Source organism: Hemibagrus wyckioides, linkage group LG17 (genome assembly GCF_019097595.1).
Source record: "Hemibagrus wyckioides isolate EC202008001 linkage group LG17, SWU_Hwy_1.0, whole genome shotgun sequence".
In the NCBI taxonomy this organism is placed as follows: Eukaryota; Metazoa; Chordata; class Actinopteri; order Siluriformes; family Bagridae; genus Hemibagrus; species Hemibagrus wyckioides.
In genome coordinates this window covers 12,570,672-12,590,998 of record NC_080726.1, presented here as the reverse complement: position 1 = coordinate 12,590,998, position 20,327 = coordinate 12,570,672, and the positions used below count along the sequence as shown (strand labels likewise).

At 37.4% G+C, this 20,327-nt stretch overlaps 2 protein-coding genes across 2 annotated transcripts; one reads left to right on the top strand and one right to left on the bottom strand.

The window, feature by feature from the left end:
• Positions 1–1,138: 1,138 nt before the first annotated feature.
• On the bottom strand, positions 1,139–2,255 carry LOC131368442 (melanocortin-2 receptor accessory protein-like). The gene is made up of 3 exons (XM_058414580.1): positions 2,133–2,255; positions 1,940–2,036; positions 1,139–1,555 (listed from the first exon to the last, which is right to left on the bottom strand). The coding sequence occupies exons 1-3, from the start codon at positions 2,242–2,244 to the stop codon at positions 1,492–1,494; spliced, it is 273 nt and encodes a 90-aa protein (XP_058270563.1). The 5' UTR covers positions 2,245–2,255; the 3' UTR covers positions 1,139–1,491.
• Positions 2,256–3,788: 1,533 nt separating this feature from the next.
• Positions 3,789–19,423, top strand: wdr62 (WD repeat domain 62). The gene is made up of 31 exons (XM_058414416.1): positions 3,789–4,358; positions 5,653–5,744; positions 5,847–5,909; positions 6,433–6,490; positions 6,576–6,746; positions 7,127–7,264; positions 7,823–8,005; positions 8,160–8,320; positions 8,586–8,757; positions 8,978–9,115; positions 9,218–9,378; positions 9,558–9,649; positions 10,937–11,062; positions 11,189–11,259; positions 11,372–11,493; positions 11,592–11,667; positions 12,306–12,417; positions 12,530–12,593; positions 12,848–12,973; positions 13,176–13,309; positions 13,553–13,614; positions 13,835–14,125; positions 14,295–14,428; positions 14,807–14,916; positions 15,124–15,246; positions 15,471–15,579; positions 15,763–15,853; positions 16,154–16,220; positions 16,460–17,131; positions 17,281–17,366; positions 18,323–19,423. The coding sequence occupies exons 1-31, from the start codon at positions 4,218–4,220 to the stop codon at positions 18,560–18,562; spliced, it is 4,386 nt and encodes a 1,461-aa protein (XP_058270399.1). The 5' UTR covers positions 3,789–4,217; the 3' UTR covers positions 18,563–19,423.
• Positions 19,424–20,327: the final 904 nt, after the last annotated feature.

Here is a 20,327-nt window from a genome sequence, read left to right as displayed (position 1 = left end):
ACAGTATATAATATTTCTAATTCAGAGTAGATTGTTTACATGCCACACCCTGCAGCATAAAAAGATTTGAACAGACTGTCTATATAACATTGGTCCTGTTTAAGTTTTCTTCTCTTTATTGTGCATATCCTGAATCTGCTTCCACATCTCCTTATTAAAAATAAAAAAGAGGATGATTATGATGTAGACTAGCCAAATGAGGTCAATGGTCACCATCAAAAGGTAACCAGGTACTAGACAAAGGAACTAGTAAGCGGGAATAGTCCATAATAAAAACTCTATTAATTTTTTAAAAAGTACAGTAGTACATTTCTGCTCTGACCTTTCCAAATGAAAAAAGAAATTGTATATATATGTGTGTATTTAAGCTAAATAGTGTATTGTCTATAATCTTGTGGTGTCCTACAAGACCCTTAACTCATGTTCTGTAAAAAACAGACATCACTGCTAAATCTGTGAGTCACTGTAACTTTCCTTTATGCACCTTTCATCTGAAGGTAACGTTGAATCACTTGTCACTGCATCCAGCCTTGTGATGGACTCGAGCAAATAAATCATGTCAATCAAGCAAAACACCATCAGTGTTAAACAAGACAAAGGAAGTCATTAGTAATGTTTATCTTAACAGCACAAGGTCAGCATCATCTGTAGCCTTGACCCTCTCTCTCTCTCTCTCTCTTCCAGTGACAAAGGGCCAAAATTAGGTATAACACCATGGAACATGTACACCACTTCTTTAGTTAGCTTGCCTTATCACTGTCTATATCAAAGAACTATAGCATGATATAAAAGTAACACTGTAAACAATATGAGGACTAAAATCATTTATAGGCCATAGTTTCAAACCTGATGTAATAGTAAAAGCTATCTAATGTATAGTGCTAATAATCATATAGCTTTAATTGTCTTTTGGCACATGTTGGTACATAAATCATTATTTGTTACATGTTGTTAAATTATGTACTATGGCCATACATAAGTTAAAATAAGGAAGTAAAATACACACAAATTAGGTATCTGTAGAGGTTTTGCCACAGGGTACAGAGAAATCAGTACACTAGGAAGAACATTTAATCAGTCAACAGTGTACTATTTAAAAAATTTAAAAAAAACAACAACAACAACTTTTAACCAGGAATGTAAAATGAATATTTACTGCTTTATTTAGCATTAACAAGTCATGAGCTCATACATGCATGGCATACTGATATAAATATATATTAATAGAATATTAAAACAAGCCTTCACATACATGCTAAATGGCCACACACATACACAGTACAGTAACAACTCAGAACGAAGAGACAGAGGAAGGAGAGATTTATTCGTCTCTGAAGTGAAAATTTAAAGCAGCATAAATTAGAACAGTGCTTTAGGTAGACATTTAGAAAGTACATTTGGTGCAGAGTATGCCGAAAATTTAAAGTGAATGAGTACAGTAACTTTCTAAACTCTGATTGCATAGTGACGTCTTTTTATGTGAACAATCTTTCACACCACAGGTTTAGATGAAGAACTTCTTTCTCGTCTTGGTTTTCTCCTGCCACTCTGATGCCTAGGCAACACATGAGAGCTCTTTTTACCAACAAATCTCTATAAAGTGAGATCTAATGTACCATAATTTTATGGCTCAAATTTATAAACAGATACATTTGGTAATTGTAGTTCATAGGCTTGACATAATTACTTTGAGCATGTTTGTCCTGTATAGAATACAATACTATTTTATTGCTAGCGTAAAGGTTCATTTGTCTCAGTAATTGGACTCAAAAGCTTAATATAAGAAGTGCCTTTAGTCCAACACCATGATGTCAGCTAATATTTTAGTTCATTTTTTTTTATCAAACAACTGTGTATTTAATATGTTTAATATACCAGTTAATATTTTACACTATTTTCCTACACAATTCAAAGCAATCTGAAATAAGGTAGCCCTTACCCTGGGAGATGCTTGGTCCCTGAGATATTTGACAAAATCAAGAACAATAGTCCAATAAAGGCAGCCATAGCGATCCAGAATATTATAACAATCAAATCTAAAATAAATCAGAAGGAATATTGCTATTTTGCATATTATGAACCGTTTAAAGCATTGCTCACAGGCATGCATTTCAGACACAAGAAAAACTCACATCTGTTGTATTTGAGTTTGCTCGCATCAACAGCTACAGGATCCAGGTAATCATAGTAATATTCATATGTCAAAACATATGCTGAAGAGTTAGTGGACTTCTCCATCGTCATTGCCTTCACTGAACGAGTAATTCCTCTGTTATTATTAAAGCCTTCACCCATGAAACCACCAATAGACTGTAAGGACACAGGGTGAAGGACATAGAACCATGGATGAAATCAGTGACAGCTCTCAAAGGACTGTCATTTGTGCCAATTATATTTTCATCTGAAAGGATAGGAAGACAGCATATTTAGTGTACTATATGTGTACTAACTCTATATACTGGTTTGCTTATAATATTGCTCTTAATTACACTAGTACACTTTTAACCAATGAATTTACTTAACTAGATAAAATATTTGTTGTCCATGCACATGCAACAGGCCTAGCACTTGACTTCTACAGGTAAATATTGTCTGTAAGATCTGTAAATTAAATGCTCAGTAAAGGTTACTATCAGTAAAGCTATATAACAATTACACTGACATATTGTGGGACTATTCAGATGGCAGCACACATGAATCATGATAGTGTATTACTGAATTAAGTGATCGCTAGATCTCACTGCCTGTACTGTGTGTTCATTCTAGAGTAGAAAATTGAGAAAACTTTTGTAAACTACACTATATTGCCAAAATATTTGGGACACCCTTCCAAATCATTGAATTCAGGTGTTGTTTTTCAGGGGTTGGGCTTGGCCCCTTAGTTCCAGTGAAAGGAACTCTTAATGCTTTAGCATACCGAGACATTTTGGACAGTTTTATGCTCCCAACTTTGTGAGAAGTTTGTTTGGGGATGACCCCTTCCTGTTCCAACATGACTGCACACTAGTGCACAAAGCCAGGTCCATAAAGACGTGGATGCGAGTTTGGTGTGGAGTCCTGACCTCAACCTGATACAACACCTTCGGGATAAATTAGAGCAGAGACTGCGAGCCAGGCCAAAACTGGGACGCCTGCCTTTTCATGCACATGAATTTCATATGGAGTTGGCCCGACCTTTTGCAGCTATAACAGCTTCAACTCTTCTGGGAAGTCTTACCACAAGGTTTAGGAGTGTGTTTATGGAATTTTTTGACCATTTCTCTAAATTGCATTTGTGAGGTCAGGCACTGATGTTGGACGAGACATCCATGTCTTTATGGAGCTTGCTTTGTGCACTGGTGCGCAGTCATGTTGAAACAGGAAGGGGTCATCCCCAAACTGTTCCCACAAAGTTCCCATAAAACTGTCCAAAATGTCTTGGTATACTGAAGCATTAAGAGTTCCATTCACTTGAACTAAGGGGTCAAGCCCAACCCCTGAAAAACAACACCTGAATTCAATGATTTGGAGAGGTGTCCCAAAACCTTTGGCAATATAGTGTATCAGTCCTTGATTGCATCATTCCTAACAAAGGCAGCGTGAAGTTAGACTTTAAACATTTTTATTGTCCACTAGACGGCAATGATAAACAGTTTCTTGGGTTTGTGAAAGAGAAGGCGAAGAAGAAAAGCAACCCCCAACGACGCGATTAGCACTTCCCCTAGACACTTCTACTTGGGAGTGTGGAGGTCGGGCGGATTGCGTTTCCGCCTCACTGGGACTGTAAAGAAAGGGATTAAGGGAACAGGACATAGCCGGCTTTGCTGGATTGGGACAGACCCTGTGTTTGAAACTCTGTGCCGCCCTATCAAACGTCGTCGCAAGGACGCTTTTTTCAGCCTACTGCGTTTGTTTGTAGTTTGAAGTGTCACTCGCATACACCGATTCTTTATACTTCTGATTTACGGGGTTTATTTTATTTTATTTTATTTAACATAACCTGCATTGGTTTTTTTTACGTGGTTTTCAGGCGGACAACTCCTGAGCAGTTTAATACGCTGTGTTGTTTTATATTGATAACTTTTACGAAGTAAATATATCGAGTGTTAAAAGTTTCGATATCAAAACAGAACAAAAGAAAAAAAAAGTACAACTTGTTGCCACTTAAAACTGCTTTGAAACATCAGAGAGGACAGAAGCTCAGTTGCTGGCTCTGTTTGTCTTTATGTGCACGCGCCATGGCGGAAGCAGCATCTCTCTCTGCGGGACTCAGTCTGAGTTCTTTCAGCTCGCGGGCGAAGAAAACAAACAGCAGCAGTGTGGCCGCGACCGCGAGACGAAACAGTCGACAAAGCCATAAGAGGGACATTTACAGTCGGGTTTGTATACACATTCAGATTGGGCAAGTTTTTCGGAAAAAGTTCAGGTTGGACGCGCTGTGCCTGGTCCGGCCTTTAGAGAACCAACGGTCCAGTTTAGCGGCGTGTTCAGCTTGGCACGTCATTCCACCCGCTTTGCGTTCTTTCCCACGCCCGTTTTCAGACAAACTCTGACCTGCGCTGTGATTGACTAATAAGTTCATATGTTCAGGAAGTTACTTCCAAATAAACACAATACTGTTTTCCACCATTTCACTCTTCAAATCACACGTTGACTAAAACAATTCGGCCTCATAATGCTATTTAATATTGGGCAATAATCCCCTCCGATTCTGTTGTTGATTCAGTAGGGCGGCTTTCACGAATAAATATTTTTACTTGGTCCATGTTTGAGTCCGTATCTCTGGCTGGAAATGTTTACAGTTTGCTGTGGTTTTCGTTTTCATTTCCAGTTTCTGATAACTTGTTTTTTTTGACACTTTTTGGTTTTCACTCTTGCACAATATTTATAATGTCAAATCTTTAATCTGAACTCGGTTTAAGACGACATCGATGTGCTGTAGCCGAAACTTTAACACGACTCTCAGGCTTAGCAAGTAGTCACTAATCACTTATTTACACCTCATTTAGATAAGCCTTGTTGGATGAATATTATCTTTAAGATAATGGAAGCACATGCCAATTATGCTGATGGCTTAAAATTGCACTGAGAAGGACTGAGTTTTCTCGCTAGCTACATACACCGATCAGCCATAACATTATGAACACTGACGGGTTAAGTGAATAACACTGATGATCTCCTCATCATGGCACCCGTTAGTGGGTGGGATATATTAGGCAGCAAGTGAACATTTGGTCTTCAAAGTTGATGTGTTAGAAGCAGGAAAAATGGGCAAGCGTAAGGATTTAAGCGAGTTTGACAAAGGACCAAATTGTGATGGGTAGATGACTGGATCAGAGCATCTCCAAAACTGCAGCTCTTGTGGGGTGTTCCCGGTCTGCAGTGGTCAGTATCTATCAAAAGTGGTCCAAGAAAGGAACAGTGGTGAACCGGCGACAGGGTCATGGACGGCCAAGGCTCATTGATGCACGAGGGGAGCTACTGTTGCTCAGATTGTTAAAAAAGTTAATGCTGGTTCTGATAGAAAGGTGTCAGAATACACAGTGCACGACAGGTCAGGGTTGTTTTGGCAGCAACACAATATTAGGCAGGCATTCATAATGTTATGCCTAGTTGGTGTAAAGTGGCTTTCCTTAAATACTGCCTTTGCTTAAGATTTGTTTATACTTGCAGGTTGTTCTGGAGAAAGTTCTGGGTATCACTACAACCAGCAACAGTGGTTTGGCTTGTGATCCTAATACAGGCACTGTTGCATATCCTGCAGGGTAAGTTTAAAACTGGCATGGTTTTAGTCACACCTAATGCCTACTTTTTATTGACTGGTAAAACTAGATCTAATGAGCTTACTCAGTGTAATTCTGTTTCAGATGCGTCATTGTTCTCCTGAATCCAAAGACTAACAAACAAAGTCACATCTTTAATACATCAAGGTATGTGAGCAACTGAATCTGAATTAGTATAGTTCCTACAAAAGTCTTATCTGTAGTACTTTGTCTGGCTCTTGACAGATGTTTGGGACTGTGTATGAATTCACACAAGAGATAGTTGCGTTGGAGAAATGTGACTAGAATAAAAATACTGTTAAATGTGACATTCTTTTAGTGTTTACTTATTTCAGATTCTAATTCTGTATGTTAAATTAATAGCTACTGATTTTCTATACAATGAAAAATATAATTATTAAAAGTATTTTGTTTCTGATTTAAAACACCACTGATGTATAAAGTGGAACTATCTTTTTTGAAAGGACCAGAAATTCAGTCATGACACTGACTTTTTTTTGTTTTTTTTTTCACTTGTTTTTTTCTGTATTCCTTTATTAAGCATAATTTTAATGCTTACTTGAAAAGTAGTGTAAAGATGTTGTTTATGTATGGATGTATAGGTGACCATCTTCTGCAGATCCTTTTTTACAAATTACTAAACTAGCAATATTTTGTATTTATTTCACAGAAAAACCTTCAGTGCATTGGCGTTCTCACAGAATGGAAAATATTTGGTCACTGGTGAGGTAAGTGGCTGTACAATTTTCAGGGGGAATGAATGAATGAATAAATAAATAAATATATTCTTATAAAATTTGTTTGTCTGATCAGAGTGGACACATGCCCTGTGTGAGAGTGTGGGATGTGGCGGAGCGTACTCAGGTGGCAGAGGTCCAGTGCCACAAGTATGGAGTTGCCTGTGTTGCTTTTTCTACAAATGGCAGCTACATCGTGTCTGTGGGATTTCAGCATGACAGGACAGTCAGCGTCTGGGAGTGGAAGGTCGATATAGTAATTTTTTCCTAATAAATTGTCATCTTTCACAATTAGTCTAACTGGTTTCTATTTTTTTTTTTTTTTTTTTTTGCAGTGGATGTGAAATATTTTTGCAATTTATATTTGTATTAATTTTTTCAAAATGTATGGGTGTTTTAGTTATGAGTATTGTTATACTTTCTGTTTCTGACTTCTGTTTCTTTCTATTTCTGACTCTGGCTCTGCATTCATTGTAGTTCAGAACCTGTAGTAGACTGTTGCTGTTCTTGCTGTCCTTTTTTCCCTTTTGGTAGAAGTCACATGCATTATGATATTCAAAGAGGGATTTAATTATAAACTTTTATACTTTTAATATCTGAGTAAATAATTATTGCTTTCCTTTGCAGAGGGGGACTGTTATTGCATCCAATAAAGTGTCTAGTCGTGTACTGGCCGTCTCCTTCTCTGAGGACAGTAGCTACTTTGTAACCGCAGGAAACAGACATGTGAAGTTTTGGTATTTGGATGCCTCCAAGGAGAGACGTGTAAGAAGAATAATCTAATTGTTAAATTGATGAATTCTTTGGAAAGTGACTGTCATAAGTGGAGTGATATAGAGCCAGTCATTTTTACAATATGTATTGTATTTTAGTGACTGGCTGACTTTATATTATTCCTATGCTGCGATCTGAGTTGACACTGACTGCACAGATTTTAGTAGAAATGTAAAGTCCCTTCTTTATCGTTTGTTTTTAATATGTGGAAACATTTTTGTACTCAAAATTACCACGATCAAAGTCTTTCTCACAAATACAAACAGCATAATCAATGTTCCACTCATTTCTTTTAAGGCAGCACACAGCGATTTAATGCTTTCTTTTGTACTGATTCTGTATAGAAATGTCATCTAATATGATATAAAGCAAAGCTTTTTTTTTGTGTTCCCCTTTGCTAAAGGTGGTCATATATTACTTCACATGCTTCTGATCATACCATGTACTATCAGTCTGTGTAATATTGTAATATTTAAAAGTTTGTTAAACAAACAAAAAGTTGTCTGTTTGCTGTTGAAGTGTTTGTTCTGTGTTGTGGTTTGTTTGTAGGTGAACAGTACAGTACCCCTGATTGGTCGATCAGGATTGCTAGGAGAACATCAGAATAGTGAATTCTGTGATTTGGCATGTGGTCGTGGCACTGTGTCGAGCAGCACATACTGTATCACCCGCACTGGTCTGCTGTGCCAATTCAACAGCAACCGACAGCTGGATTTATGGGTTGACCTCAAAGTAAGAAAACACTGAACATTTTGACCAAAACACAGTTCAGATATATCTGACATTAGTTATTGTGATAATATTGGTTGATGACACCTCATTACAACCCCTAAAAGTAATCCTTCAAAGTTGCTTAAAATTTCTGTCTTTATGGTTTCTCTTGCAGACGTCTTCAGCACACTGTCTATCTGTGAGCGAAGCTTTCATTTTCTGTGGCTGTGCAGATGGCACAGTTCGTGTATTTAGCCCACAAAACCTGCAGTACATCACCACACTGCACCAGCCCCACTGTTTAGGAGTTGATGTGTCTCAGGGCATGCAGCCTCAGTAAGAGTCTTGCTTCAGGTTGTATAGATTAAAGCATATTGGTTAAAGCTGTACTATAGCTGTTTATGTAGCTGGGTAATTGTATTTCTCCAAGGTTGTTTAATATTCTTCATTCAGCTTACTTCATTAGTGGGAAGTCGAAGCTCATATGATGGCATTTTCTGCCTGCATTCAAGCTGCAAAGTGGGGGGAAACATGGGGGATATCTCAGTGTTGATCTTTCGTTAGCAACTGGTTCTGTTCCTTTTCTGTTACTTTTATATAGGCCAGAGGCAGAGTATCCAGATACCTTGGCCCTGACATATGACCCTACGACTGGCCACCTCATGTGTGTATATAATGACCACAGTGTGTATGTTTGGGATGTGCATGATGTCAACAACGTAGAGAAGGTCTACTCTTCCCTGTACCACAGTGCTTGTGTTTGGAGTGTTGAGGTATCTTTTATTTAAACCAATGTAGTTCAACACACACTTCCATTTTTATGCAAAATTCATGTACCCTTAGAATGTTTTTTTGTATTTAAAATATATTTAAAATTTGTATTAAAACTCATTAAACTGTTCATTAAAAATATATTATGTTGCAAAGAACTTTTAACTATTGTACATTTGAAGCATTGTTTCTATACGTACAAACCTTTCTTTTACTTTTTAGACCTACCCAGAGTTGGAAGATTCAGCTGCAGCATTGTTGCCTGGATCTTTCCTTACCTGTTCATCTGACAACACCATTCGTCTATGGAACAGTGATCTTCAGCAAAACCACCACCAAAGCTCTAACCTATACGGTCAGGTAAGTACATTGTGTTCCTATGTGGAGTTCCCCATGATTGTATACTATTACCAGGTAATATATGCAATATGCTCTCACTGCATATATGTACATTTATTAAAGGACTTGGTGAAGATTGTGTATGTGGATAATGATACTGGGCACCTTAAGGCCCCACCAGATAAAGCAGAGGGTAACCAAGATGGCAAATTTGGAATCAGAGTACTAGGAATCAGTCCTGATGGCCAGCATCTGGCAGCTGGAGATCGTAGTGGAAACCTACGGTGAGACATGCACAGTATTTAGCTAATAATGCATGCCTTTGTGAATATTTGCACCATCTTTACCATCTAGTCAGTATGTTTGACACATGGAGGCATAGTTTGTAGACCTAGGAAACTACTGAAACTTTTCTAAATCAGCTGTGGTTTTTGTCTGTTTGCCTTTTATGTATCTCTCTCAGGATCTACGGACTTCAGTTCATGGATGAACTTCTGAGGATTGAGGCCCATGATTCTGAGATTTTATGTCTGGCTTTCTCTCCCACAGAGACTGGTAAGCTTACAACAACATTACAACAGTAGAGGTTAATTATGCAGCAGGCATATCTGGAAGATAGAAAGGTAAAGCTTATTTAACTAAACAAGGGTTGTCATTTAACATTATGGACAAATCCATTTCTTTTAAAGAACCCATTAAGCCATATAATACGTAGGTTGGATGATTCTTTTTTGACCAAAAATAAACAAATATGTGTCATATAAGAGATTAATAGTTTAGTTATTAAATACCAAACAATATATCCAGTTCTTCAGGGTAGGTGTGTGCTGATAACACACATCTGCCCTGATGAATTTTCCTGTCTGCTAAAACACTGAGGTAGTAAGTTTGTTGATGAGTCAGTTAATGCTGCTTGTCAGATCTCTGTCTTTGAGGAAGTGGCTAGTGCGAGCTGGGAGAAAATATGCTTTGGTATGATCAGACTTGGAATGTTCTTCAATTTTATCACTTTTTTGCACTAAACTAGTTCAACAGACCACAACCACATGCATAGGGTGAGTGTTATTGTTATAATAGTTAAGCTAACAGAAAGTCCTGTCATGAGATGACATTTGTGATTACTGTGCTAAAAAGATATGCAGTCGAAAAGTTAATTCGGTGCCTGAAATGATGCAGAGGGGTGCACAGCCATGATATACAAGTTAAAGGGGCTGAAAGTCACAAGACTGGGTAGTCCGATAAGTAGCATGCAGGAGAAAAAAGATGGCAGTAACATTCACTATAATGCCAGTAAATGTCCTGAACAACAAAACATGTAAATTAGGTACATCATGTTTGCCAATTAAGCCCATTTTACACCAGAAGCAGTAGTGCACACAACATGCATTGCAGCTGCTCCTGTTTTCTCTCAGATGGAGCATTTATTTATTTTCTTTCACTTTTATACTAAACTGAACTTGCAAATAACAGTACTTGGACACAGTTATAAACACTGTCACTGTCAATTTTTACATTGTAACTTGATATCAGCATTTAATTGCATAATCAAGTATTTTTTCCAATGCAACACCATTCCCCACATCTTAGTGGTAACTGAATATTCATTCCTTAACTTTTATAGATATTACACATAATGTGCTTAATATGCTTGTTGCTATCAAGCGTGGCTGAACAGTCTTGTCCATTCAACCATGTGGTGGAGCTGAACATTGCCTTTATGTAACCTTAGCTGTTAAGGGAATGATAGTTTTATGTTGATGTTGAACATAGATTTATGTTGATGTGTTTTTTGATCTTGTAGGAAATGTTTCAGAAATAACATGAACCTTTTTATTTAACCAGGTGTGCATCTGTTGGCCTCAGCCGGTCGTGATCGACTCATACATCTATTCGATATGGACAAAAGCTACAGTCTTGTACAGACTGTTTATGATCATTCGTCATCTGTGACCGCCATGAAATTTACAGGTCTGTTTGAGAACAGTCTTAAATATTTTTTTGCTTTTGAATGTTGTGCAAGCAGTGATTTAAAGATTAACAGCTGCTCATACTTGTTACTCTGCTTTTGGGTTTTGTTTTTTTTTTTTTGTGTAGGTGTAGGTCCAAAGGTGTCCATGGTAAGCTGTGGTGCTGACAAGAGCATTTACTTCCGCTCTGCTGAAAAGGTATATAGGGCAAGCTTATCATGTTGAGACTGGTTTTATATCCCTTGTCACATGAGGAGATATTATCTTTATTGATTTGCTCTAACTGTGTGCCATGGTTGTGTTATTGCAGACTTCACAGGACCTGGCTTTCTCAAGGTCACATCATGTGGTAGAGAAAAGTACATTATATGACATGGACCTGGATGCCACACTCTCACACACTGCCATTGCCTGTCAAGACCGCAACATTAGGTTCTGTCTCTCTGTCAGTCTGTCTGCGATACATAGCTAACTAGGGGAAATGTAATAATTATTAACAAATAATTAACAATTTGTCTGTTGTTTTTCAGAGTATACAATGTGAAGAGTGGCAAGATGAAAAGGTGCTTTAAGGGCTCCTTGACCGATGATGGCCCGGTGCTTAAGGTATGTAGCAGGACATGTGGTTTTAGAGTAAAAGAGAGGTTTTAATGAAATTAATGGATTAATTACCAGCTTTAAGTGACATAGCAGATAGTGAAGTATCTTATAAATGTGTAATCATTTATGTGCTGAAATCTTTGTATTATAATATAATCTCAAATATTGTTATAATAATTAAGCTAACAGACAATCCTTTCATGAGATGACGTGATTACTGTGCTAGTTTTAGCTGTAGTGTTCAAACACTAAATTTAGTATTTATACCCTACCTCCTCCTGGAGTCAGGGAAAAATTCTATGCCTAAAATGATGCAGAGGGAAGCACAGTCATGAAATACAAGTTAGAGGGGCTAAAAGTCACAGGACTGGGTGGTCAGGTAAGTAGCATGCAGGAGAAAAAAGATGGCAGTAACATCCACTACATTCACTACAATATCTGATTATTATGGCTGTGTAACCAGTATCCTACAGTATCTTTTATTTGTTCAAGTAATTATTGATTTATGCTTTAAAATGGTTTAAAGTCAAATAGTCCTTTTAAAGCAATATTGTAGATTATTTATTACTGTTAATAATCATTCATTTGAATCAATCATTCATTTATTTATTGGTAAATTTATTAACTTTGACCGCTACTTTCAGGTCCAACTGGATCCTTCAGGGATGTTCCTGGCCACCAGCTGCTCAGACAAGAGCATCTGTGTGTTTGATTATGAGACTGGGGAGTGTGTGGCAACATTATTTGGGCATTCTGGTAATTATTTATTTAAACAAGACAAATAAACTCAATTTGTGTATTCTGAATACTTTTGTTTCACATTTTGATACAAGCATTGATTGTAAATTTCCATCTTTTTCTTTTACAGAAATTGTTACCGGTATGAAATTCAGTCCAGACTGCAAGCATCTAATCACTGTCTGTGGTGATAGGTATGACTCCCTCATCTGTTCTGGTTCTGTTTTTCTCTGTCAAACAGGTAGTTGTTTTGGTTACTTAGTTACATGTGAGATTAAGTTGGGCTGCAGAATGTAAATGAATGTAGAATTTTCTTATTATCTTTTATGTAACTACATACAGTACATTACAGTATTTGTAACACATAAATACAAATAATATAATAGTAATACTATATATTAATACATAATACAATACAGTACTACACGTGTGTGTTTGTGTGTGTTAGTTGTGTGTTTGTGTGGCGACTGTGCTCTCAAATGACTAACTCGATGAGGAAGAGACTGGCAGAGAGGAAACGGAGAGCAGGACTGAGGAACTTGAACAGAGGTACCTGCAAACAACAAGCCATCAGGTACAACCAAGTACAAATTATGAAGTTAGTACATTCCTATTTAAATATTGCCCCTAAGATTATTCTCACATGTGTGGATTTTGGATCTCATGAGGTTTTTAACCTGTTATTTCTTACTTTATTTAATTTTTTTTATTAACATCATAATATCAATAACAACAATAAACGATTTCAATTATATTTTTGCCATTTTCCCATAAAGGAGAGAAACCTACATCACAGTACCATGCAGTAGGGTGGGTGAACCAAAAGAGGGAGAAACAAACAGCTGCTTGGAGGAAATGGAGGATGTGGAGGAAAATCCCAAAACTCCAGCAAGGCTAGACACTGCTTTGAGTTAGTGGATCTAAATTTTATCCTAAAGACACAGATTTAATATGTGGTCTGATTTTCTGTTCTTATTTCTTTCATCACTTTATTTTATCTTCACGTTAAAATGGGTCTTTTAATGATTCTATTCAGGGTAAGGCGTGGCTGGATATTAATTGTGAATATTAAATACATTTTTAAGTTATTTATTCAGATAGCAATCCCTTATATAATAAATTTATCAATCAAGTGTGTATTTATGTGCTTTAGGCAGTCTGGATATCATGATGCCACAGACCAATGGCCGACTCCCTATGTGGGCCCGAAGATTGGTATGTTCTTATTCATGACATATTTTATTAAAGGAAAGGCTATATTTTTGAGCACACACAACTGATTTCAGGGGAACAAAATACAGGCCTTGTCCAATACCCATGGTTACTGTTGGTGTGAATCATCATCATACCATATTGAGGAAGAGTAAAATGTAACTTCTATTTTTTTTATAAAATTTATTTATTTTTTAATATCCCAATTGTCACATGTGTACAGGGTGCTGGAGTAGGCAGCAGCAGTAGCAGTGTGGATCCACAGAGAGTCCCTCAGTACCAACCACAGGGGCGCTGGGCTGCACATGCTGATCCACTTGCTATCCGTTCTGTATTGGAGACCAGGAGCCTACAGCTCCCTCTCTCTGACACTCCCAGCCGGGCAGAGGAGGATGAGGAAGAGTGTGTAGAAGAGAAAGATGGACGTGAAGTGGACTTTCACCCTCAGAGTCTAGATAGTCTTTTAGATGAAGAAGAGGGTGGAGATATAGATGAAGAGGAGGACATTGAGAGGGTTTGTAGCATAGATGTTAAATAGTTCAACTTTTAATGTATATATAGAACTTTATAACTGTTTTATACCATATCCTGTTTGCAGTGGACGAATCCATATTTATACATATACACAGAAGCATGACTTTGTGTGTGTGTGTGTGTGTGTGTGTGCGCGCACGTCATACTAGGTGTCTGAACAGTGCAGTTCTTTGCTTCAAGACACAGACTTGCAGTATTTTAGCCCAAGGCTGAGCTCTTCAGAGATCACTGACTATGCTCTGTACCCGGCCAACAGCACTGCTCTATCCACCATAGGAGAGGGGTACGTTCCTTGAAACACAAAACAGTTGTGTACTGCAAAACCTTACCACAGCCAGTTCACACTGAAAGCATTTTTGTTGTGCAACAGATATGTTTTTATTTTAATTAAGTGTTTTGGTTAATTCTGATTAATGCAAAATTAAACTTTTATGGTGGTTTTACATACTCTGCTTTTTCACTTGCTCACATAAGTGAAGTGTGAACTCTGTAGAGATGCTTTCAAATCACACTTTCAATCATTTTATTGTCATTTTTGTACACTGTAATGACACTCATTGATAATGGACTTATACCATGTGTTAGTGTTCTGCATTAGAATTTCACCTGTCCAAATGTTGACGTTTGTGTAACTGTGAGCACTCCTGTGCAAATATTGTAGGGAATTTGATGTGAAGGCACTTGAAATTGACCCAGAAGAAGAGGAGCTGAGTCCTGACAGTGCCTGCTCAGCTGAGAGTGACCAGGTGCACAGTGACCAGGCCCACGACCGTGAGTTACGAAAACACTATATACTTGTCATATAGTCAGTGTTGACACTGCAGCTGGAGGAATATTCAAGCGTACTTCTATCTTCTTAGAAGAATTTAGAAAAAAAGCTTGATTATTCTTTGTGACATAATTGTAAAGTGCCATTTATAATGATGTAATAAACACACATTTGTTTTAATTTGTTTGAATATTGTTTGTGCATTTTAGAGGACACTGACTCTCTCAGTCAGGCGAGCTCCGTTGGTAGTTCTGGAGTGGAGGAAGAGGAGGATGAAGAGCCTGCAAATCTACTACGCCAACACTATGACTCTTTAGCAGTAGGATCTAATGGTGCTTCTGCCTTTTCACTACTGTTTTAATGGTTAAGAGTATCTATTCTTTTAACTCACCCTATGATTTAATTAAACTTTTAAGTATTAAGGAGATGTACTTTCTGTAATCAAAGATAGCATTAGAGTAGCATTTGGTTACTTTCCCATGAAACACAGGAAGTGAACAATTTTACGAACTATGTATGATCTAATTATATTTAACTCATTCTAACTATTTTATAGAAAAATTTAACACAGACCTGCGCAGTCTACAGCCTTCCAATGAGAACTTCCTCAATCCTCGTCTAAGCATTTCTACCCGTTTCCTCTCACGCTTCCAGAGCCGCATACGGTGAGTAACTGGTAGGTGAAATCAGAACTTTTAACAGAGTTTTAATTTTATTTATTTATTTTTTTTTTCCATTTATGTTTTGTACTTTTGGAAGGTTTAGGGTGGAAGTTTTTTTTTTATTTTTTATTTGTAATATAGAGAAAGATTTTGTAATGTAAAATTTCTGTCTTCCTAATCCTGTAGTGGTACAGTGGCAGCAAGCAGTCGTGTGTGCAGACCTGGAGTTTGCCTGCCTAGTATTCCAGATGATTCCAGTAGCTTGGAAAGCACAGAGGTATTATAACAAACAGTGCAATTGGAACAAAATGAGCTTTTCAGACATGGTACATCAAAGCTTTCTTGTGTAAAATGTTTCCTGTTTCTGCTATGTTTGTGAACAAGGTTTCAACAGTATGCAATACCAAAAATAATAAATGAGATATAAATGTTTCTATACAAAACTATTAGAATTTGACCATTTAGCTTTCTACAGAATAGTGTAACATTTAATATTGCACTCACTACTAACTTTTGAAATGGAAAATTCACATTATTATTTTTACTTGTTGTCATCTACCTCTTCTCTCCCCCCCAGGACAATTCACAACTAATTTCTAAGGCCTGTAATTCAAATGCCATAAGAAGTGGTCAGAAGAAAAGTGGTAAGGTCTACTCCAGTTAATTTAAATTCTAGCAGCAAGTTTACCTTAAAAACTAATGTTTGCAGAGTGTCTCATCAGTAAATGATTGGTTGCTTGGTGTCTCTTCCAGCTGCTTTTTTTTTCTTATCTTTGCTTTTGCCATTCTTTACCATTGTCACATTGGTCAACATATATTTTGAGTTGTTTTAATCCAATATTTGTATTTTTGTATGGTTTTCTGTTCTATTTATAAATGACAGAGAAAACATTAATCTCCAAAGAGAATGACAACAGCGATTCAGGCTTATTTGTCCCCAAACCTGACAACACGACCTTTGATGCCACCTGTCAGAGTGATGTGGATATTACCAATGCCAAGGCTAAATCTACGGATGAGAAAGCTTTGTGCTCAGAGCAGGAAAATAATCATGGAAGTGAGATGCTCTGGAAAGTCTCAGTGCCTAATCAAGACCATAGTGTGACTCAAGACAGTAAAGAAAACCTCCCTTCTCGACAGCCTTTTACCTCAAAGACACATCCCCCAAATCCAGCACTACTTGCGGAAACTCTTGCTCAGGGTAATCTCAGCCCCCGCACTCCCTTCCACTTGGACCTGTCTTACCCCTTACCACCTGCTCTGAAAAACCAGTCAGAGCCTATGAATCCTTTGTGTAAACAGTCCATGTGGAGTCCAAGAGGGATGAAGTCGCTAGGAAAAGAAAGCCAGAAGCAGATCAGTTGCATTGAGGAGAAACTGATACCCAAGGTGCCCCACAGACTGTCATCTGACCCTCTGAAAGCACTAGATAAAGACAGCTGTCTTGTAGCACCAGGAATTCATGTGGAAAATACACAATCAGCATCTCAGTGCAACACAGTAAAATCAGCAGTACCAGTGCCCACAGTAGATGGACCTAACCCTGGAGACCCAGGTATTGAGTTCTTAAGATGACAGTGTTTCACCTCAACTGTTCTATGCAGTTTGGTTCATTTACTATCACTGGACTTTGTGTAATGTTAAAAATTAAGAAAATCAGACATGAAAGCTGTTTTCATGTATTTGCCTGTCTTTGTCTTTCAGATGAGACAATAAACGTGCAGGCATGTAAGGAGATTGTGAATGTCCTCCAGCACACCATGCAGAAAGCAGCCAGCTTTTATAGCAAAGTGAGTGTAACTACACTTGCTGAATGTTTTCCTTTTCCATGTTCTTTCTCACCTTGTTTACACTATTTAAAGCAATTCTATTTGAACATCTGTTGGTCAATGCTTCATCTGAAATGGCGTCACAACCAACATGAATTAACAGCTTATATAGTAATTCACAACTTTTTTTCTAGGAGATATAAAATTTATTTAGAATAGCATATAAAAGTTGGCTTTGATTAAAAGAATGAAAACTTTCACAAGGGGACTTGATTTCTGTTTCAATCAAACACCTTTTTATTGTAACATACAAAACAAATTTCAAGGCCTGTTAGACATATTAATAACTATTCAACTGTTGATGACTTGTTGGCTTTATGGTATTAAACCTCTATGACAAGAAGTCACAAGGTTACTTCTCCATCCACCTACTTCTGGTATGTAATGCAGTCTGTTGATGAGATGATTCATGTGCTTAAGAGGCATCTTTTTATGCCTCCACCAGTGAGTGATAGAGGCATTTTGATTTTCTGTCTGATTCATGAGCATGAAGTCTCAAGAAAGAGTGGTTGAATATTAGTAGGATTTATATAGAATTATTATTGTAACCAGCAGGTGAACTGATTAAATTTTGCATTTGATTCAAACAGGGCCAAGGTAACAGCATATCAGACATTGCCAGTCAACTCCTAATTGTTAAGAATTAAAATGAACAGAATATATGGAAAATACATGCTATATGGATGTAATAAATGAGGATATGAAGCTAGTGGGTGCAAGTGTTGAGGATGCAGAAGATTAGGGATAGGTGGAGAGATGATTCTCTGTGAAGAACCCCTGAAGGGAAAAGCCAAAAGAAGAAGATATGGAAAATACATGCTAAAAATAATGTAATTCTTTCGCAAACTAAAGTCAGTAGATGCTTTGCTACTTCCAAACTAATCCTAACCCTAACCCTTTTCTTCCTGTCCATATAGTTGCAGGGCATCAGTGAGTTGTCAGAGCAGCAGATGCAGATGAAAAGCATGCTACAGGAAGCATTTGGTGGGATTCTACAGGAGATTCACTCTCTTTGTCCCCAGGATCTGGACTCTGCTGTCGCTCAACTTCCAGAAGACTCTCCAGGTCGTCAGCTTAGGGATGATCGTGCTATGGCCCTGCTGGAGAGATACTCTGAGATGCTTCTTTTGCGCATGGCTGAAAAGAAGTTGGACTAAAGTTGAATAATTGTCTCAGCACAGACAGTAAATCTGCCAGATTTCTCATTAGTGCTGATACTGCAGTGTCTGTTTACACAAATCTGCTTACTTTTTTTGCACAAAATCTAGCATATTTTGGTCCCATCTCTTATATAACTGCTTTAGTTAATTGCAGTTTCCTTCAGAATTGCATTTCCTATGTCCAGTCTTTGAGTTCAAAGCACACAAATTATTTATCATTGCAGAATGACTTTTGCTACACAGTAACAACCATTTTGCTGTTTTTGTTTAAATTTTGTTTGTGCAATGCAATATAATTTGGTTGAACACATTCTCTTTCTAAAAAAGCAAGTGTTCAACCAAATTATCTTGCATTTTAGGTTTTCTAAGGTTGCTTATGAAATGCTGTTCCAGCCATATAAACCACAAATGAAAGGGAAACCCAGCAGAGTGTCTTGATTAATGTTTTTGGGATATAGCGAGCTGTCAGCATTTCTGATGCGATGATGATGGTGGTGGTTTGCCATTGATTTAAAGTTGAAACAGTATTACTTGAGTTGAATACTCGGTGAGAGACATACTCATCACTTTTCACAAGCTTGTTGCAGTGTTATTTTTTTTTTTAATCACATTGGTGATACCACCCTGTCACTATGTATTATGCTTTCTCCTGTCCCTGTTTTGAGGACAGTTGCACAAAACCTGTTGAATTGGTCACATGTCCCTTTGTAGACTGCAGTGTAAGTGTTGCAATTGTTTGTCTATGGTGTATATATGTATATACCCCATAGACTTGCATACATTTTATATGTATGTCTATTACAAAGCTTTGGCTTTGTTATTGGCCATTTTTTTTTAAGTATTTGTAAATACATTTTATTGTCTTAAATATTAAAGAATGTAATTTTAAAGAATCGTGTGCTTCTCTGCTTTTGGACTGTTGGTCCACTTTTGTTTTTAAACACCACGGCCCAGGTTGGTTTACATATTTAAGTGAAATTGCTGACACTGTTGGTTCTACTATAATGAATGTGTTACTCTACAAAAGTACGTATCAATGTATAACAGGAGGCTAGGAATTACATTAATTATCAATGGTTGACAAACTACAACACAGCCACCTTTCTTAGTTATATCAATTAACTAGATAGATGGATACATAGATACTTTATTCATCCCAGTGGGAAATTTGCAACTAATCTGACTTATTTGCTTCTTCACTTTGTTATGGCCATGTAAGCTCATTTTCCTACTATAAAGCTGATGAGAATGAAAACTGCTCAGCCTAAAACAACTACAGCTACAAGGTGCTTGGCTATTTGCCTTTTACCATAAACCATAATTTCGTTTAAAGCTAAAGTAATATTAATAGAAATGAATTCAGTTCGCATGTTCTTGCAGTTGTATATAGCGCAGTCTGTGCTAATATATTAGACAAGACGATTAAATTTTTTTTCCATACCGGTTTTTCTGCACGATTATACACAAGAAGGGTTTTTTTGTTGTTGTTTTTCACTCCCAAATTTTGGCTAATATATAAACGTGTCAGATTGTTACTATTATGCGTTCGGATTAGTCCAAAAAAAGGGGAAAACTCACAACTTCCTTGTCTGTGTTTACGCGTTGGAGAGGAACAGATTTGGACATTTTCCGCTTATGTAAAGTGCAGGCCAACTGAGCAGGCGTGTACTCGCATGCATTCTGACGTTAGGGGAGCCTACGGCTCACTTCTCGCCTACTGATCTAACAAGTTCCTGTGAGTTTTTGTTTTCATACACCCTTT

Bases quoted from the DNA above. Each gene is read 5' to 3' on its own strand.
- LOC131368442 (XM_058414580.1), bottom strand. From the start codon at position 2,244: ATGACGATGGAGAAGTCCACTAACTCTTCAGCATATGTTTTGACATAT. The intron at 2,037-2,132 runs GTGAGTTTTTCT...GATTTATTTTAG, and splicing joins CAAACTCAAATACAACAGAT to ATTTGATTGTTATAATATTC. The intron at 1,556-1,939 runs GTAAGGGCTACC...TGTGTTGCCTAG, and splicing joins GGGACCAAGCATCTCCCAGG to GCATCAGAGTGGCAGGAGAA.
- wdr62 (XM_058414416.1), top strand. From the start codon at position 4,218: ATGGCGGAAGCAGCATCTCTCTCTGCGGGACTCAGTCTGAGTTCTTTC. The intron at 6,747-7,126 runs GTCGATATAGTA...TTTCCTTTGCAG, and splicing joins TCAGCGTCTGGGAGTGGAAG to AGGGGGACTGTTATTGCATC. The intron at 11,063-11,188 runs GTCTGTTTGAGA...TTTTTTGTGTAG, and splicing joins GACCGCCATGAAATTTACAG to GTGTAGGTCCAAAGGTGTCC.